At 36.8% G+C, this 12,627-nt stretch overlaps 1 protein-coding gene across 1 annotated transcript; it reads right to left on the bottom strand.

Annotated features, from left to right (window-relative positions):
* Positions 1-740: 740 nt before the first annotated feature.
* Positions 741-10,404, bottom strand: LOC122092801. The gene is given in 5 exon segments (XM_042663096.1): positions 741-2,126; positions 2,128-2,678; positions 2,680-3,012; positions 7,675-7,711; positions 8,594-10,404. Coding segments are annotated over 5 exon segments (3,438 nt in total). The 5' UTR covers positions 10,339-10,404; the 3' UTR covers positions 741-1,354.
* Positions 10,405-12,627: the final 2,223 nt, after the last annotated feature.

The following is a 12,627-nucleotide window of genomic DNA, read 5'->3' as shown; positions in this document are numbered from 1 at the left end:
TCTGCCATAGAACTATGAAGATTACCTGGGAGTAGCTGCAAAAAAATGAAAGATTGCCAGGCACAAGTTCCCATGGACCAAACTGGAAAGGACGGGAAACCATATCGATCTCTCCAGTTGAAGAGGAACAGGTTTGCAGCATTGGAGTGAAGATGATAGTATTCCATTGATCATAATGGAGGGGATTGCGAACCTGTATTGGCTTCTCCATTGGAAGGCAAATTGGTTTGCGACAATGAGGCAAATATGAGGTCAACTTATTTGGTTCGATCCTTTGAGGCATGAATGTTGTTGCCACTATTGTTTTCTGTAGGACCTATTTGGAGCAATTGCTATCAAATTAAATTTCTGTCAACAACACTATGAGTAAACTTGTGTACTGAAGACACCATATTACATAATAAAGCGACCAATGATAAGAAGAATTTCTGATGCTTTTATGCTTCATCTTGTTACATAATTTTCACCTCACCCAAGTTATAATCCCTCAACTGAAGACATTATGTTTCTTAAAAAGAAAGAATAAAAGAACAAAAGCAAAGAGAATCATAAACTGGTCTCTGAGTCTGTTTCCATCCCTTTTTTTGGGGTACAGCTTTCATAGTATGCACTACATTAATACAGTTCTTATTACAGATTATGTTTTTTTTTTTTTTTTTTTTTTTTTTTTTTTTTTTACCATGAGTTGAAACTGATATGCTAGATTGACAGCTGACTGCAATTAGGTACCACAGAAATATAACCATAAAAGCGAATAAGTCATCCACCTGAACTGTGGTAGAACCTCTTCAAATATATCAAGGTGAATCCAACCTCCTTTAATTTACAGCTTCATACAGTTTTCGTTTTCCTTTTTATTTTATTTTGAATTTATTGGAATTTCAAACAAATGTATACAATGAATGCTCAGTCTAGATATCTATAAAGCTAAACAATAGATCCTATAGTTCATGAAGTTTAAGTTGGGTTGATTTAAAACACAAACATGAGTATATTGATTTCCTTTCAAGGATTCATATTCATTCTATTCCCAAAAGCTTACAGAGGTTTCATGCACAAACCAGAGGATAAGGACTCAAATATTTGTTCTTCCAATTATCCAATTTAATTTGGTAAAAGTAGTGAATCAAGACTACAGGAGACTGAATTATAAATATCCATGAGAAGTAACTATTCCTGACTATCACTCTTACATGCTCATTATTAAGCTGTCACTGCCCAAATCCTTTCAGATATGGAGCCAGTAATTCTCAACTTATGGAGCAAGTAGAGCATCAGCTGAATCCAAGCCAACCCCCTTTGACTCCAATGGCCAACATCTATGCAATCTAAAGCCTAAGCCAGTTGAAGATATTCAGTCACAAAGAGCTCTTTTTTCATCATAAAGAACAGTGGAATTTTTACTGCTCACATTCCTGAAGTAGCATTCTTTATTACCATCGTAGGCATATACTTGCTGAGTACTTCCCAACCTACTGACTACCAAATTTCCCTTTACAACCATATTGCCCTGTCCATTCTGCAAGTTTCTGAGGGAGCTGTTAGAGAAACCAAACTGGGTACTGGAAAATTTGTCTTCATTAAATCCCAATGAGAGGTTTGCAAGTGAAGTATAACTACCATTTCCTTGGTTCACCTTGTCTGAGGATAAATAAAAAGGAAACCTCTGCATTGATTTGATATAATACATAGAAGAAGAAGTATGCTTTGCAAAAACACTTCTATTGGCTTCAATTGCTTGAGACACAGTCTGCCAATCTAAATTATTTTTCATCTCCATTGAGTTCATGAAACTAAAATCTTGGAATGAATAAGTCTTGATCTTCCCATGGGAGGACTTCACCCATCCTGTTGAAACAATAGACCTTCTTGCATAGATAAGAAAAGAATTAATCCCACCTTTAAAATGCGAAACAAGAGAGACCTGAGGATATGAACTTTTGTGTTTCATAAGCTTTCCCCTAGTTCTCTCACTCTTACTATCCAACCAGACATGCAAAATTGCATCTATATACCAAGTACTCAGAGCATTTGTTACACTAAACCCAAAATTGTGGAGATCTCCATCCAAAATCTTACCAAGGAACGGCGTAATCTCAATGTCATATGAAGGAACGTTAAAAGACCATCTCAGTGACAGGCCTCCATAGGAGAGGATTGACTCCTCCAGTAAAAATCACAGTGAAAGGCCAGACGGCACCAACAATCCTTTCGTCGAGTCTAGCCACAACCTCCCTAAAGGGTCCATTTCCAGCCACATCTGTTGGATTGTTTGCTTTTATATAATTATTGGGAGGATTTGTATACCAGGACTCATCATCTGAATGAAACGAAACATACACCTCCAGAACAGCCCGATAGGCATTTCGAGGAATTTTGAACTTCTTCTTCTGTACATCTGTTGAATTATTAATAAAAAGCCACAATCCATCATTCAGAGGAAGGTTTCTTGAGATGGGTAGCACCAAATCAGCAGGAAAATCAAAGCCAGAAACCAAATTCGGAGAATTCTTCTTAAGGGGACTGTGGGGTACTTCCGAAGGATAGAAATGGAATGTTACATTGACATTGTAGATTCCAGTGTAGGTTTGATCAACAATGTTACCCATATAAACAGCTAACGTTTGATGATTCTTAAGCAATGAAAGGTACCTTGTAATGTCCTTCCCGACTGTCCTTCTCGACTTCCCAGACAATCCCAGTGGCTCTAGGCTCTGCAGAGCAGCTACGGAGAATCTCGATACCGCCCAACCAAATACCAAAACTGCGATCAAATTGCCTCCCTTTACAAGTTGCTTTCCGTTCAAGAACAATTTTGGAGAAATCCTGAGATGGGCAATCTAATGGGGGTTTATATTCAGCAAGAACAGGGGACTTACCATATGTGTTTCCCAAATCATGCTGAAGAATGAGGTAAGAACAAGGTTTCGTTTTGGGTAGTTCAATGGGTTTTGTTACTTCGAAATAACGAGTGATTGCAGAGACATTATTGGGAGAGGGTTGATGAAGGAACTCTGTTCTGAAACGATTCGTTTTTTGAAGAGTTGCATTGCAAGCCAACGGAAGGTGACAAAAAAAGAAAGAGAGAGGATGAGACTAGAGGAACCCATAAATTTGTGATTGTCAGAAAACCGAGAAGACTTGCATTTAATTGAATTATTGAATGGGTTTATATAGAGTCTTATAGAGCCGTTACAGATTCTCTTTCCTAAGATAGTGTTATCTATGATAGAATACAATATATCCTAAGATGGTAAACAATCAATAAATTTGCTGTTAGTTAGCTTGGAAATAAGCTGGAGGACGTGGCATGAGTTGTCTTATGGACTCCTCCCCCTCAAGTTAGAGCGTGAAGATCATGGACGCTCAACTTGGATGCAAGCTTCTTGTAACGGTCTCGGTGAAGAGCTTTGATGAATGAGTCTACAACCTGTAGTTCGATAGCCACTTTTGTCCCTTGAATAAGACATTGTTGGGATTTTTCCGAGCACAATATGACAGTTTATTTCGATGTGTTTTGTGCATTCATGAAATTCAGGGTTTGCATGTGAAGGGCTGCTTAGTTGTCACAATACAGTGGGATTGGGGCTGTGATGGGATGCCCAATTTCTTGCATCAAATGGGATAACCAAGTGAACTTGCAAGTAGTCATTTGTCATAGCATGATATTTGGCCTCTGCTGAATGTACACTTGGGACATCGAGATATGTAAAAAGCAAAATAATTCAGTTTTTATATAGCTTTTTCTTCTAAGACAACATTTTTTTCTCCTTTTTTATTGTACTCTTCAAATCCAAGAAGCTTAAATATAAGGCGAAGTGAAATTTAATAACCAAATATAGAATGATTTGGAGTTAGTGACAACCATATAGAGTAATGATTACTCAAGTTTCCTTATTAAATAGAAATTTTTATTTCCTTTCCCTTTAATTTCCCTTACATCTAACATAGTCTATGGAGCTGATGGAGCTGATGTTGTTTCAAGTATGCAATGATTTTGAGGGGTCAAGATTTTAATGCTTGGTTAGTTATAAGTTCAAACCTAAATGGCATTCTCCTTTTGGTTAATTCTTGTAGGGAGTTGTTCGTCATTCTCTTCAACTGGAGCCATGTTAGGTATAAATGCAATAGTCTCCTGAGGACTAAACAGCCTTTCAGAACAGAAAATTGTAGACTGACACAAACAATGATGGGTGCGACGGAGGTTATATGGAGTATGCGTTTGAGTGGGTTATAAATAATGGTGGAATCGATTTAGAGTCCAGCTATCCTTATACGGGGATGGATGGAACCTGCAATGTCACCAAGGTCTTTCTCTAAACATATCCCACCAATACTAACACTGCTCACAACATCTAATTGTGTATTATGTCATTTCACTTCCCTCTCTAATATATGCTGTTCTGTTGGACAGGAGGAATCAAAGTAGTAAGCATTGATGGCAATGAAAATGTATTTGAAGACGACTGCTATGCTTTGTGCTGTTGTTCAGCAACCGATAAGTGTGGGGATTTCAGCTATATACAGGGGCAAGTCTATGATTTTCTGGATTTAAATGTAAACCTTTAGTTTTGTTTTCAGAACTAAATAAGTATCCAAAACTGTGGAAATGTTTTAACATTATAAACTGTACAGGGTATCTATGATGGGTATTGTTGAAGCGATCCAGATGACATTGACCATGCAGTTTTAACTGATTGTAGGATATGGTTCACAAGGAGATGAAGATTATTGGATAGTGAAGAATTCATGGGGAATTGGTTGGGAATAGGTGGGTACATATATATAAGGAGGAACACTGATTTGCCATACAGGGTTTGTGCAATCAATGCCATGGCTTCTTATTCAACGAAAGAACTCTCCTGGTTCGTCACCAAGTGAATGTGGATACTACTACTGTCCAGCCACAGAGACTTGCTGCTGCATATATGAATATTATGCTTACTGCCTCATCTATGGCTGCTGCAAGTATAAGAATGCTGTATGTTGTACTGGAACTGACTATTGCTGCCCTCAGGACTATCCCATTTGTGATGTCGATGATAGACTCTGTCTCAAGGTTGAGATTCTATCAAAGATACTCGATTGTTAGAACTTTGGTTTGCCAAAACAAACTCTAATTCACTTTTTTTCTATTTTCGGAAAACACTTATCGATTTCTGTTCTATGAGACACCCAGTACAAAATTTAGATAGAGCACCTTCATGCTTGATAGTGTTACTGCTACTTTCAGTTCAGTAGGCCTGGAAAGGACCCCAGGGACAATTTCCTAGAATTTCTAGATTAAAACAATAATTAAAAAATAAATAGGTTTACAGGAAGAGTTGGTGTAAAACAAAGTCAACCCTACTTGTTCTGTAATTTATTTTCTTATCTAGTAGATTTAACCCTACTTGTTCTGTAATTTATTTTCTTATCTAGTAGATTTAGACGATTTTTGCATTATGATTGAAATTCCATATTTTGGTATTATACTATTGATACTGACTTAGAACCATTGAATTCAGTCACTAGCTTTTTAGCCATTCTGACTAGTTACTAGGTATAAAAGAAAAGTTCTCATTTGGGTTCTCTTTTACTGTAAAATTTTGGTATGTTCTTATTTGGTTTGGTCCTTGAGGCTTGAATGTTGTTGCCACCATTCTTTGCCACAGGACCTATTTGGAGCAATTTTAATCAAATTAAATTTCTGTGAACAACATTATGATTAAACATGTGTACTGAAGATGACAAATTACAAAATAAAGCAGACCAATGATAAGAAGAATGATATGTTCTTAACTGTAATCTTTGAACAATTGCCAATGCTTTTATGCTTCAGCTTGTTACATGATGTTCACTTCACCCAAGAAGAAAAAAGAACAAAAGCGAGGAGAATCAAAAACTGGTCTGAGGCTGGTTCCATCCTATCTTTTTTGGTACCTAGATTGCCATAGTATGCACTATATAGTACAGTTCTTATTACAGATTATGTTGTCTAAGAAGAGTACAACTTCTCCCACAGACCACCTAAAGTTGAAAGGTGATATACTAGGTAAACAGGTGACTGCAATTAGGTACCACAGAAAATAACCATGCAAGCGAATGAGTCATCCACCTGAATGCTAGAACCTCTTCAAATATATCAAGGCAATTCCAACCTCGCTCTTCGGCACACAGAATGCTATGTCCATCACCATAAATGTGTATGCAGCAATGCTACTGCTTCTCTTTTCATGGTTTAGTGTGTATTCAGAAATTTTCAAATAATTGGACATCTATAGAGTTTTTTTTTTTTCCTAAAAGATCAGCAAAGATTACAGTTCATATTAAGCAAAGGATCATATTGTTCATGAAACAACAAATGGGACTATATTGATGTCCTTTCAAGGAATCATAGTTAGTGAATTCATTCTATTCCCAAAAGCTTAAACTCAAATCGCTTATGAACAGAGGTTCCATAATTTGCTAACAGAGGTTTCATGCACAAGCCAGAGGATGAGGACTTAAATATTTGTTCTTCCAATTTAATTTGGTAAAAGTAGTGAGACATGTTAGACAGATTAGCATGTTATAAAACACATTTTTAGGATGATTTATGAGAGAGATTGGACAAAAAGTATCTTGTTACATATATGTAATATGTCTCTTATGTACATATATGTATATATAAATACATTGTTTTGTAGAGAATTTATTATTGTAATTATTAATCGATGAGATTCTTTAAAACTTAACAATTTGAAAAGAAAAAAAGAAAAAAAGAAATGTTGATTGAAAACCATGGAACCTACTTGGTTCCTCATAAAAAAAAAATATCATTTGGTAAGAGAATTTATTTGTTTTGATGTCATGTATATATATATAAACAAGGTTGTGGGGCTATTTAACTGTTTTTTGGATCAACATTTTAGACTAGACCATAGTTTGTTGGGCAAAGGCCAGGGCTTAGAATTTTTCTTTTTCTTTTTTGGGGGTATTATTATAAGTCAATGAGGTAGAATCGTCCTGAATATAGGAACATCTAAGTCCCAGACTGGGATTGACAGCATATAGTTGCGGGCCAGGGTATTTCCATGGGTTGCTAGAGACTCCATCTTGAGTATATCGTAGATTGATTGTGTATGCAGCCACTCTAAATTTTATCTAATGAGGATCCTCTTGATTGGCTAATTTTAGAAATAAGTACCTGATGTTGAGAATCACAAGACTGATATTGTTGAGATGCATTTCTTGGTTGAAGCAAGATGAACTGTTGAAGATGTTTGGCATCAATTGTTGAAGCCAACGAACCAAACAGGTTGAGTCATACCCGAAATAGTCCTTAAGGTTTGAAACACCCCTACAGTAGTACAATTGAGGATTCCTGCATTTTACCTCCAAGATAAAACAACCACTGATCTTTGTCTGATTGTACACAGATTTTGATCCTTTGGGAGAGTAAGGCTAGACACAATAGTTCAGAAAAACAAAACCAAAACAATAATGGAGAAAACCAAAAAACAACCTTTTTGAAGTAGAGATTGTCTTACTTTATATAAGAGACGAAAGAGACATCTCCAATGGGTGTTTCCAAAAGCCATATCTCTTCCATAAGATATGTCTGTTAACCATTCAGACATACTGTCCAATAGTCACACCTATTGGTCACTTTTAGGTGCCGATTAGGAAGAGACAAGCCTCTCCATCACACACTTTTATAAGACAAAAATATATTTTGAATCTTTTACTTCTAAAACCATTAAAGATTCCAGCAGCTAATGAGGGAACATTGATATATATATATATATATATATAATTTTGGACTGAGTTTTGCTCAACCTACAGTGTACCAAGAATCTCTTCACCCACCACCTCCGGGCATTTCGGATTCTATACTAGGGGATAATTATGACCATTGATTCTCCAAGTTTTTCTTCATCAAAAAATTTCTCATAACCACTTATTCCATTTATAGCTTCAGAATTAGTTAAGTTCAAGCTGAATCAGTTTCACTTTTATGGGTTGAAAGCAACCAACCAACTACCAACAACCAACAGCCAACAACCAACAACCAACAACCAACAACCAACAACCAACAACCAACAACCATCAACTAGTTTTGTTACACGTTAAGTAAATTTTAAGCTGCAGAATATTAGAACATGGCAAACATACGGATCGTGTGCCATAGTAATGTTTAGTTGAAATTTCAGAAACTTGGTTGAAATGATGGAACTATAAAATTAAATTACTCTTAGCTCAGTTGGTGAGGTTGTGGTGTAATAAGCCCACACTCACTAGGAGGTCTTGATTTCCCCTCCCCCCTTCTATAGTGTACCCTTCTAAAATAAATAAACAAATAAATTACTCAGCACTGCCACTAAGGCATTAAGAAGGAAGCAAATCAAATACCAGAGACTGAAGCATACATATCCATGAAAAGTAATTATTCCTGATTATCACTCTTACATGCTTAAAACTATGCTGTTACTGCCTAAAACTCCATATTTACATAGAGCAAGTAGAGCATCAGCTGATTCTAAACCAGCCTCCATTGGCTCCAATTTAGATGCCAGAAAGGCCTCCTACCAGAACGAGGCCACCATCTACTCAATCTAAAGTTCAAGGAAAAGATTTTCTGTCACAAAGGTCTCTTTTTTCATCATAAAGAACAGTGTAGTTTTTACTGCTCACATTCCTGAAGTAGCATTCTTCATTACTATCATATGCATATACTTGCTGAGTACTTCCTAACCCACTTACTACCAAGTTTCCCTTTACAAGCATATTACCCTTTCCGTTCTGCAAGTTTCTGAGAGAGCTCATAGAGAAACCAAAATGGTCATCAGAAAATATGTCTTCATTAAATCCCAACGAGAGGTTCACAAGTGAAGTAAAACTGCCATTTCCTTGGTTCACATTGTCCGAGTACAAATAAAAGGGAAACCTCTGCATTGATTTGATATAATACATAAAAGTAGAAGGAAGCTTTGCTAAAACACTTCTATTAGCTTCAATTGCTTGAGATACAATCTGCAAATCTAAATTCTTTTTCATCTCCGTTGAGTTTGTTAAACTAAAATTTTGGAATGAATATGTTATGATCTTCCCATGGGAGGACTTCACCCATCCTGATGAAATAATAGACCTTCTTGCATTGATAAGAAAAGATCCATTCACACCTTTGAAATGTGAAACCAGGGATACCTGAGGATGTGAGCTTATGTGTTTCGTAAGCTTTCCCCTAGTTCTCTGATTCTTACTATCCAACCAGACATGCAAATTCGCATCTATAAACCATACACTAAGAGCATTTGTTACACTAAACCCGAAATTGTGGTGATCCCCATCCAAAATCTTGCCAAGGAACGGCGTAATCTCAATGTCATACGAAGGGAGGTTGAAAGACCCAATCCCAGTGATGGGCCTCCATAGGAGAGGATTGATTCCTCCAGTATAAATCACAGTGAAAGGCCAGATAGCACCTACAATCCATTCGTCGAGTCTAACCACAACCTCCCTAAAAGGGCCATTTCCAGGCACGTTTGTTAAATTGTTTGCTTTCACATAATTATTGGGAGGATTAGTATACCAGGATTCATCATCCGAATGAAATGAAACATACACCTCCAGAACAGCCCGATAGGCATTTGGAGGAATTTTGAACTTCTTCTTCTGTACATCCGTTGAATTCTCAATCAAAAACCACAACCCATCATTCAGAGGAAGGTTTCTTGATATGGGTATTACCATATCAGCAGGAAAATCAAACCCAGAAACCGAATTCTGCCGCTCAAGGGAACTTTGGGGTACTTCCCCAGGATAGAAATGGAATGTTACATTAACATGGTAGATTCCAGTGTAGGTTTGATCAACAATGTTACCCATATAAACAGAAAATCTTTGCGGATTCTTAAGCAATGAAAAGTACCTTGTAATGTCCTTCTCGACGGTCCAGACGATCCCAGTGGCACTAGGCTCTGCAGTACAGCTGCGGAGAATCTCGACACCGCCCAACCAAACACCAAAAATACGATCAAATTGCCTCCCTTTACAAGTGGCTTTCCATTCAAGAACGATTTTGGAGAAATCCTGAGATGGGCAATCTGACGGAGGTTTGTATTCAGCAAGAACAGGGGGCTTACCATATGAATTTCCGAAATCATGCTGAAGGATGAGGTAAGAACAAGGTTTTGTTTTAGGTAGTTCAATGGGTTTTGTTACTTCGAAATAACGAGGGATGGAGACATTATTGGGAGAGGGTTGATGAAGGAACTCTGTTCTGAAACGGTTTGTTTTCTGATTAGTTGCATTGCAAGGCAAAGAAAGGTGACAAAGAAGGAGAGAGAGAAAGAGGATGAGAATAGAGGAACCCATAAATTTGTGATGGTCGAGGCGTTCTTGCCTCTCTTCTTCTCTAGTTACAGATTTTTTATGATGAATTCTTCTCTAGTTACAGATAGATTCAAAATCTAAGGCACCGTTTGGTATTGTTCATAAGAAACGTTTCTATTGTTTTTTGGTTTTAATAGAATGAAAAAATAGAATCTTCTGTTTGGCGTGTGTATGTATCGTTTCAGTTTTTTTGAAACTGAAAGTGAATAAAAAACGAAAAATCATCTATTTGACAAAACACCCAAGAGGCTGTTCTGTCGGGGGTGCTTCGTTTCAAGTTATAGATATTGAAACGTTCGTTCCCGATAATTCTCTGGGTCCACGATAGAGAGAGGAGAGAAGAGAGAACCCAGCTTGCCCCCTTCTGAAATCTCCAGGTAACTTCGCCTCTTCTCTTTCTTCTCCTTCTTCTTCTTCATCTCTTCTAACCTGTTTCTTCTTCTATTCTAACATCTTCTCCTTCTTCTTCATCTATTGTAATCACAGAGCAGGTATTGGGAACAAATTTAGGGGTTTTTTGGACCACCTATGACTGATTGATTCCAAAGATAGAGATCGATAAGCTTCAATGTTTTGAGGAGAGAATATATTTTGGAACAATCGTTCTCGATAATTCCAGAGTCCGCGCATAGAGAGAGGAGAGAAGAGAGGAGAGAAGAAGGAAGAGGAGCTCGGCCCCTTGTGAAATCTCCAGTGCAGGTAACTTCGCCTCTTCTCCTTCTTCTCCTTCTTCATCTTCAGCTCTTCTAACCTGTTTCTTCTTCTATTCTAACCTCTTCTCCTTCTTCTTCATCTATTGTAATCACAGAGCAGGTATTGGTAGCAATTTTAGGGCTTTTTTGGACCACCAATTTCAGGGTTTTTCTTTTGGTAACTTGGTTGTGTTTCAGTAAACTTTGCCCTAATTATAATTGATTTCATGTGGACATGCACAATGAGAATTATCTTTCTTTATGACTACTAAATATAGTGATTTACTTCACTGATAGGCGTCTTCTTTGAATGGTTTAGCCTGTTGTGTGTTAATAGTTGATTAAACAAGCGGATTGGAAACTAGAAAAATGGTTTGGCATCAAACAACAAAAATCCACTGCCTGTCGGCAGCCCCAAAGTTTTCTTTCAGTTCAATGCATGGTTTCAAGAATTGGAGCTAGATATAAATGCAAATAAAATATGTTGCTTTGATGCTTGTCCTGGTAGACAACTTTATGTTAGTGTGATTACTTGTCACGACAGGAATTTTACAAGTATTAATTCTACAATAAATACCATAGATAATATCCACATACCACATATGTTATAGAATTTTTGAGTCAAATCTTCCTGCGAGTCCTTTCTATTATGGCATGTCCTAATATTCTGCCCTTTGGCATTAACGATCACTGTAAGACCTGCTTCTTGAAGTAAGGAACCCCTTCTTTTAAATGGACCATATACCTTATAGTGGTGATGCCTTGATGATTCCCCCTCTTCAGTTCACTTGTCTTGTGACTTTTACCAGTTCTATATTGTGGCCTCTTTTCCATATAACTGACATCTTTATCGCAGTTATCGCCAACCTACAAAGCTACCCAGTTCAGGGCACAAGTTCCATGCTCTGTAATAAAATCTCACTCCTAAAACAGAGAACAACTTTTTTGTTGCCAAAACAGATAACAATAGAATAGCAACTTAAAAAAAAAAGGAAAACCATTGAGAAACTAACACCCAATTCAAAGTTAAGACAACATTAACTTGATTTCTTTATTATTTTCCCATGCTTGATTTCTTTATTATTTTCCTATGCTTGATTTCTTTGTTATTTTCTTATGCTTGATTTCTTTGTTACCTTGCTTGGTTTTATTGGTCTTTCCATTATCTCTCCCCATGTCTGATTTTATTGGAGCTTTGCCACTTTGCGTGGGTATGATTCCAAATCTGATTCCTAGATATCTTTGGTAATTTATATTAGATAATTATAATAAGACATTGTTACTTGGGTTTCTTTGTTACTTTGCTTGGTCTTCATGCATGTAAGTTTTATTTACAAATGTTTGTATCATATGTGAAGATGAGCTTTGTTATTTCTTTTTTTAGTGTTCAGTCTTTTTTTGTCCCAGTATGCTAACTTTTACACTAACTTATAATGTCTAGCTATTATGTCTGGAAGTAGTATCCTTGCCGTTAAGTGGTCAGAACTTGGGACCACTGTTTTCATTGAAGCAATGAAAGAAGTTGTAAAAAATGGTCACAAATCCAGTAATTCATTTAATAAAACTAGATGGAGGACAT

The sequence above is a fragment of the Macadamia integrifolia genome, chromosome 2, assembly GCF_013358625.1.
Source record: "Macadamia integrifolia cultivar HAES 741 chromosome 2, SCU_Mint_v3, whole genome shotgun sequence".
In the NCBI taxonomy this organism is placed as follows: domain Eukaryota; kingdom Viridiplantae; phylum Streptophyta; class Magnoliopsida; order Proteales; family Proteaceae; genus Macadamia; species Macadamia integrifolia.
This window is presented reverse-complemented; position numbering and strand designations above follow the sequence as displayed.